This window comes from Pyxicephalus adspersus, chromosome 1, assembly GCF_032062135.1.
Source record: "Pyxicephalus adspersus chromosome 1, UCB_Pads_2.0, whole genome shotgun sequence".
In the NCBI taxonomy this organism is placed as follows: Eukaryota; Metazoa; Chordata; class Amphibia; order Anura; family Pyxicephalidae; genus Pyxicephalus; species Pyxicephalus adspersus.
This window is the reverse complement of record NC_092858.1, coordinates 101,615,259-101,623,784: the sequence shown is the minus strand read 5'-3', so window position 1 is coordinate 101,623,784 and position 8,526 is coordinate 101,615,259. Positions and strand designations below refer to the sequence as shown.

Sequence of the window (8,526 nt, the reverse complement as noted above, 5' to 3'; positions counted from 1 at the left end):
CATTGACATCTTTAGGCATATGAAGGGTTTGTCTTCAGCACATACAAATCTTGGTGCAGCAGAAATGAGTATAAAGACAAGTTGTTGAATTTATATAAGTGAGACCAATTATTAGGATAATGGGAAAAGCATCCCTGTGACAAAATCTACCAGTGCCAATTTCTTGGTGCACAAAGCTGATATAGAAACGTGACCTTTTTTCCATGTCTGAAGACAAGTTTATGTCTGTGGTAAGATAAAAATCTTTTGGTGAATATTAATCACCAAACGTTTGTATTTAACTAACTACTAGATCACAGATTAATCCCAGTGACTGAGACCACACAACATAAGCAAATAAAACATTTTTATAAAGCAGTTATTAAACAGCATAGATATATATTATACATTTGTTCCAAGTAAATACCATTGGTTATCTAAAAAAAGCAAGTTATATAAAGAGGAATGGGGATATATAAGACAAAGCATAATCACTTTTCTTTATGACACCAAGTCCCCAAATATTAAGGCACTTATATTTCTTTAATCAATAGATTCTCAAATGTGCATACATAAGAAATGTCTTGTGCATATATAGAAATACACATACATTTTGTAAGGTTATGGTGAAGATCACTGCATAGACTAGCATTTAGAAGGCTGAAATAGATTAGGTCCCCCTGCATGATACACAATACTAACAAAATAAACATAATAATTAGTTTTGTTCCCTGCTAAATGTTAACACATATTATGTTGCTCCCTTTTGGCACAGGCAGTTTATTATCCCATTAGACTGTTCTGTCATAAAAGCATATATTCCCTACAGCCACAGAGGAACAATAACAAAATATATACCTGTATAGTTGTATTTTCTGAAGAAAGAATCTGAGGTATACATGTAAAATTGATAGAGGTGTGTATATTTTGTATATATATATATAAACAGAGGGATACACACACCATAATATAATCAATATTATATGTATAGTTTAATTTCATAACTGCTCACAAGTCCACTGATTATGTTACAAATTCAATATTCTAATCCCACAGCATTACATGATTGAAGCATTACAGTTATCACTTTCTGGAAAAATGCCCATGAAACTGTCCTGGTAAAAAAAAAGGCACTAGCTTACAAAAAAACTGATTCAAAGTCCCGTAATTTTCTCTTTGGCCATTTCAGATTTGTTTGCCAAATACCCCCATAATGCTCACCACAATTTGAAAGAGAAACTGTATTTGTCTGACTACTAGGCTTCTCTGTCTGGATGCCTCTTTTACAGATCCCCAGGCAGTTACATTCAATAATAGAAAAATGCAGGTTAAGTGTTTTATGATGTCTATGCATTATGGGCCAGAGGAGAGGGGCAATTTTAAACTCAAAATTAATGCCTAACTTATTGTACCTATCACATATTATCATCAGCTTATTGTACCAATCACATATCACAATAAGTAAAATGGGAATGTATAATTTAGTGACAGGATATTTTTAATCAAGGCACTGTTATCCTTTTATGTAAAGGAATAAAGTTGGTTGTGTTTACAGGCACAGTATAGGTCAGCTTTAGATATTCTCACTTTAATTGTTCTAAGTGAACTGGATTAGTTGAAAAGCACCTTTTCAATGAGAACTGGTAAAAGAAATGTGTATAGAACTTACACAAGAAATGTCTTCACTAATTTATGAGCTGGAAAATCAATCATTTCACAGCCTATGTAAGGCAGTTGTGTTTACTTTATTCCATTTTACTACACTACACTGTTTCTTATTCCAGTTTACTAAATTCCATTTTACTACACTGTAAAAACTGTATACATTCATTTTACTTGGAATCCGATTATGAAGTTTGAGTATTGATCTGCTTGGCCAGAATGTGTTTTTTTCCTGTAAGTATGTACTGTTTCTGGAAAATTCACTAAACAAAATAATTGAGGATCATGCTATTCCAAGCAAAAGATCTGGGATAAAGCTAGACTACTAAATGGGGGGATTATAGGTCAACAAGTTATTCCACCAGTGCCAAGCTTACGCTCTTGGAATAAATAACTAAATAGTTGCAGTGTCCTGTGTGTGGTTAAAAAAACCCTGCAAACCGAGTCCCCTCTTTACTCCAAATCTTCTTGGACTTAATCAGACCAGTCATCCTCATCGAATTCAGAAGAGTCATCCTCGGAGTCGCTGTACTCCACAGCTATGCGGCGAGACAGGATAGTGGCCACATCATTACCTCCAATATCGCGTTTTTCATGCTCCAACTGCTCCTGCTCCACTTTGCGCAGTTGGAAACCTGGAGAAGGTAGGTATCAGAAATTATTACTGGAAGTATCATAAAGGTTTTAAAAATGTGTATTACATAAAAACAAAAACTATGGATTATAACTACCGTTATACAGTAGTAAAATGTTTAATATGAAATCCTAAAAAGGAAATATTAGAAGCTTTTCCGGGCTTAATTTCAATTTTTGGCCCCATTCTAACCCCTTAACGGGGGCTTTATTTCCGGCGGAAAATCTTGAATTTAAAAGTTAAAAAAAAAAAAAAAACCCACAAACATGCATGTAATTCTGCACAGCAACATTTGAAAATCAAAATTAGAAAATACTCTTTGATTCAGGTATTTTGGAAACTGATGCAGACTCTAGAGTACCATGTACAAATGATAATTACAGATAACCCCAGGACATTTAGAAAGAAAAATATGTATTCTCATTTAACACTGTTTTTAAGGCAGCACCACTGTGGGACTATCCAATCCAACCTAATTACCAGACAGGAGATGTTAAAAAAACATAATTTTCCCCTTAACCTTTTGTGTATTCCAAATAACCCAACATAAACCACTTGCAAAAAAGCATAGTAGAGAACTAAAACTTCATGTAGGAATACCGGGGTACTATATGAGCTGCAAGTAACTGGCAGCTCCACTTATCTATGAGAGAAGAGCAGAACTTTATTCATACTCATCCTAGGTGTCTGTCTGTGCCATCTACTGGCCAAATAGAGATGTGCTGGGAAGTTGTAAGCATGCAACTGACAAAGAATATATTTAATTACTGCTTGGTGCACCTGCAATCATCTGAGCAAAACATTCGTGCTGCTCCTTCATTGTGCTTTGCAATCCCACTTGCAAAAACTGTTCTGATCTATGGTCGTTTAACTTAAGAATTTACCCTATTTTCTTATTCCTAGTATGCGTCTGTCATCTCTCCAGGCCTACAGTACGGCTTTGTCTGCTAACGGCCTTCTTTACTTGTCCCTGTCCTTGATAGGATCATGTTCTGTCCTAATGATTTGTACGTTACTTTAGCTACTTGCCTATTTATCAGCTGTAGGGGAAACCAAAGAACTGAAACCAGTCAGTCTGCAGTGAACACCAACTGGCCTTGTGTAGGTGTAGACTAACAGTAAATGTACATTAAAATTCATGAAAATTTCAACTGGACATGGATCCTTTGGATGTAACCAAGGCAGCTAGCCTGAAACACCTATGTTCCTGTGTCAGGCTTCAACAAATTAAGTAGGTTGTATTTGTAAAAATAGTGCTAGTCTAAATACCTGCTTCTTTTGCAATTTCTCTAGTGGTTCTCCATCAACTCCTATTGTGAATACCTGCATTACAAATGCTATCATGCTACACTAGTGATTTCAATATAGGAAGGTTTTCTAAATACGTCAAACTCTATTGCATGACTTTCAAATAATTTTTTCCAGTAATAATTATTTTGGCTTAGATTGCTTAAATGGCAAGGTTCTTACTTGGGCTTAACTACAATGAAAAAAATAGGTCTCCAAGATTTGTACAAAATTTTTGTATTGTATTTGTTTCTAGCAACTATGTCCAGGCCCTCAAGGTTATTTGTCTTCTATCAGAGCCTGTCAGAACGCATTTAATGAGGAGCCATTTACATAAAATATTTTAATACCTCCTATATCAGCTATTCTTACTTTTCCAGATGGATTTCCATTTCTAAGAGGAATGCAACTAAACTATGTGTGAAGAAGTGAAATAGGTTGCACCTTCATGCCAATCTATGCCTCTACCATACCAGTAAAGGGCACTTTCCTATTTCATGTAAAGCAGGGAGAGCGCCATCACCAGGATCGGAGGGAAGACAGCAACCAATGTCTTGTTTCTTCCTCCCTACAAAGTCATTAACTTTTTCAGGGAGTGGATCTAGATAGCATCTAGAAATATGATAGCTAATTATATTATAGCTGTCCAACTGACTGCTATTCTCTTCATTTAGAGATAACAACCACAGAACTTCATACAGCATTGCTGCCTGTCACAGGAAGTTAGTTATCTTTTTAGGACCACCTTGGCTCCTAGCCCAAAATCCAGTCATAAACTGGAAATCATACAAAATTTTAGAACAAGCTTTTCTTATTAGGGTCCCTACTGATTTAGTGGAATTCACATATGCCTTCCCATTTCCCCTTCGATCAGAAATTCCTTGCAACTTCTTTGAGGTGTTCAGTAGGCAAGAAAGGTAAAAACTCATCAGGCTGTATTTCAATATGACCAAGACAATAGATGTTTATACATCAAGTGATATAAGTACCTTTTGAATAGGTAGTACTAACCTATCCGGCTACACTGACTACTTAAGGCCTATGTATGGATCTAGAGATAATCCCAGCAGTCTTGGACTGGGCACAGTCACAAAACAGCATACAAAGATTCCTAAATTTAGCACATTACCTTGAAATGTAAAGTCTGGCCATTGCAGATTGTAAAGGTATCTGAAATATTTAAATGTGTAATTTGTGTGTGTAGAGTGTTTTTGCACCAAGATGTCTTTGCTTGTGGAATGTCATCTGTATCCTTTATCTTTGATGGTTTAGCTGGGTGTTTGATACAGTCTAATTTCAGGGTATGTTATTGATTAGACCATCAATAAAAAGAGCCACTCACACATTACCTGTGATTCTAGCTCTGAAAAAGCAGTGGCACTTGATAAATGGATCATAATATCCATTCACCATTTAGGTTTAAGTTTCATGAAAATGAGTTTAAATTGTGATCTGGTATAAAGATCACATGACTATTATACAGTATATTGGTAAAAAAAAACTATACAAAAGGTTAACAAGAAAACCTAGGAAAAACATTATACAGACCCACCTAACCAGCTGGTTCATCTAGGTGGGGTAATGTCAGTAGGTCATCTTGCAGGATCCTGGGAAACCTAAAGATCCTAAATCCTAAAATGTGTTGTTCCTGTTCAGGGCAGTAGCATTGTCTTGTGAGAATTGGGATTGTGAAGCTGAAATGTGTTAATCATTTTCTGCTCAAGTCAATTAAAAATGTGCATTGTTTCTCAAATCACCATCAAACCATAGCTATTGGTGGTAACAGACCCTAAGTTTTAGATACCAGTTTAGATCAGTGACCTTCTGCTGCCCAAAGTATGTCTGCGTGTGTTCGAAAATTGCAACAATGAGAGGGAGTAGGATACGGACACAATTATAGAGGTACTGGATACCCATCTAGTACACAACTAAGAGCGCTAAATTTGTCTATAGAGCACTAAATCTGTCGATGGCCCTCTTCTTTTACCTCATTAATATTTTTATTTTAAAACAAAAAATGGCAACTTCCCTTTTTCAAGTAAACAAGCAAGGACAAAAGAATATTCAAAAAGATAGAAGCATGATTCTTCTTTACTAGTGCATGAAAAGCTCATATGTATCCATTTACGTAGGACAGCAAGTTTTTAACAAACTGGGAAACCAGTTAATATGTGCTATCCTCATTAACTTACCTATGCCCCAATAATTGTTACACTGTGCATCTCATACAATCTTGGCAACCTCCCCTCTCAAAAGACCCTCCTAATCCATTCCTACTACCCTGATCAACTATAACTTCATGTTTGTGCTGACAGCCAAATTTTTTTGTTATGTAATGTTTAAAGTTTCCCACCTGCCTACTTTAGGTTACAGTAAAATTTGTGTGTTTCTAAATCTCCTAAATCTCTTGGGATATATAAGAAGAAACGAGAGAGAAATGAGAGAACTAAGTTCTCTAGGTTACACAAAATATGGCAACTTCTGAAAGGTATACTTAATGAGGAAAAGAAAATGGCTCAACAAGAGAGTGGAGAAAGGTTCTGAGATCGTATTCAGAAAACATTCACAGGTAATGAAAAGATTTTTATCATATAATTATATAGTAACATCCACCACTATTAATTTTGAATCAAAAAATATTTTTGAATAATACCATTACCAAAAAAGATTACAGAAATGTATAAATACCTTGACGGATTGCAGACAAAAGGTCACTCCTCGGGTTGCTCACCGGTGGCAGGTTGCTTTTTGGTTTTGGGGTCAGAGGTTCTCCTTCAGATTTGGGAAAAGCTGGAGGAGGTGGGGGGCCAGGAGGTGGTGGACCAGGTGGTGGTGGTGGTGGAGGTGGTGGGGGTGGGCCTCCAGCAGGAGGAGCTGGAGGAGGAATGGGGGATACAGGGGCATATTCCACTACTGAAGGCACTGGAGGAGGAGGTGGTGCAGGAAAGCCAGGCATGGGAGGGCAGGCTGGTGGACTTGGAGGAGGAAGGTAGGAAGAATCTGGGAATACTCCAGCTGGAGGTGGTGGTGGAGGAGCCATTGGAGGAGAGATACTGGGTCTTCCACCAATTGGAGAACCAATAGGAGGAGCTGGAGGTGGGTGGGCCGGACTGACCAGGCTAGCTCGACTTGACGTTCCAGGTGAACTGATAGAATAGAGGGAAAAAAAAAAAAAAGATATATTATATATATATAATTATATATATATATATATATATATATATAAATAAATAATGTTATTTTCTGCTTTACCTATTGATGTCATGTGGTCTATTATGCACACTATTCAGTTTCACAGTATGAATTTTTACCATCATATAAAATCTATGCAGTCCTACATTGTGCATCCCATCAGCAAATTGGCATATTTACATAAGTTTTTAATGGGGAAACAAAATAATTTGGGAAGAGCAGCTGTGCAATACCAGGCAGGCCCCCAGCAACAATCTCTTCAAAACTGCATTTCAAATAATATGGTTACATTGCAGAAATGTGAGAGAGGGCTTGAAAACAAAATGTATTTTTATTGCGTCAATATAAATTATAGTTTTAGGTTTGATTTTGCAGCCGATTTTCTAGCACTTTTAAAAAATTCAAGTGTTGCTCACATCCACAAGGACAAAATGTCCTGTACACTGAAATCTTTTTTGTTATGTGAGCCCTTGGCCCTTTAAAAGCTGGAGTTTTATTATATATAAATTCTATGCCTTAACAGCTAAATGATACAGAAGGAGCTACAACACTGACATTACTTAGGTGGTTATAGGGTAAAATTTGCAATAAAGTTTGCAAAAATAATCAAAATGTGAATTGTTCATCTAGAGAGACCTTTTTCTCAACTAAATTTACAGTTGTGCTATAAATATGTAAATAAAATAAATCTATGAATACCAATTTTACAAATGATTGGCAAATATTTATATTTACCTAAAATCCATAGGTGGAGGTGGCAAGGAGTCATCAGGAACAGGTGGCGGACTTGGAATAAAATCATCATTTGGAGGAGGTGGGGGATAGAGAGATATATCTACCCCATCCATAGAACTTATGGATCCATTCTGGCTCCCTTGAACCCTAAATTATACAAAACAGAATAAATAGATTAAAATATTTGCTAGAAGATAATCATTCTCTAAAGATAATAATTGTTGAAAACTTTACCCAGAATTAGAAAGAGTATCTTTACGTTCTTCAAATTCCTTGCCCATTTTCATCTTCTCCCATTCATCCTTTCGTGTGCGGATTTTACGAGGATTCACATTTCCACGGTTAGGGTTATCTTTCTTTTCTCTCTGTGAAATGTAGAAGTGTTGCCATGAGCTAACACCTTTTTGGTACTACTTTTTTTATACTGGTTAGTAATAATTGCTAAACTCTGTGTTAACTAATAAAGAAACAAATATATCAGGTATTGCCTTGTCAGCAGTATTGTTTAGCTAGAATACTTTAGATATCCACTACTAAAGGGCTCAACATTTTTTTTTACATCCCCATCTTGAAAGCCAAATTGTAGGATTGTAGAAAACAGATAATTAGGTACAATGATGTTTATAGGAAACATAAATCTTTTAAAAGATACAAGGTTTGATATTTAAGGAAGTATGCCATTCAAATATTTTGGAAGCATGATATGAAAAAATCCCTTAGGAGCTTATACTCATGTTAAAAAATTTGAAGCAATGGGTAGCAATGTCCCTTCTTCTATGAAGATTTTTCTTCAGGTATGTCCATTGAGTTAAGGAAATGTTTGCAGGATGTTCTGGCACTTATCCTATTAGGTGAGAATAGGCCAACTACATGAGATCCAAACATGTGACTGCAAAAGGTCAAAGATTTTCTATTTTAAAAGAGAAAGCCCCTAATGGCTGCCATTGCACAACACGCTTTATCAGCTGCAGAACTTGGCAATTCTGACTTCTGCATCAGAAGATCTCCTGAACAAAGCCTAAAAATCACATGATAAA

General features: G+C 36.1%; 1 protein-coding gene across 1 annotated transcript in view; it reads right to left on the bottom strand.

Annotated features, from left to right (window-relative positions):
- Positions 1 to 331: 331 nt before the first annotated feature.
- WASF2 (WASP family member 2) overlaps positions 332 to 8,526 on the bottom strand; it is a 30,829-nt gene continuing 22,634 nt past the window's right edge. Inside the window, exons 6-9 of the mRNA XM_072421291.1 lie at positions 7,724 to 7,854; positions 7,490 to 7,636; positions 6,251 to 6,708; positions 332 to 2,276 (exon numbers count right to left, since the gene is read on the bottom strand). Of these exons, the coding sequence (XP_072277392.1) occupies positions 2,116 to 2,276; positions 6,251 to 6,708; positions 7,490 to 7,636; positions 7,724 to 7,854 (897 nt within the window). The 3' untranslated portion in view covers positions 332 to 2,115. The remainder of the gene's footprint in view (positions 2,277 to 6,250; positions 6,709 to 7,489; positions 7,637 to 7,723; positions 7,855 to 8,526) is intronic.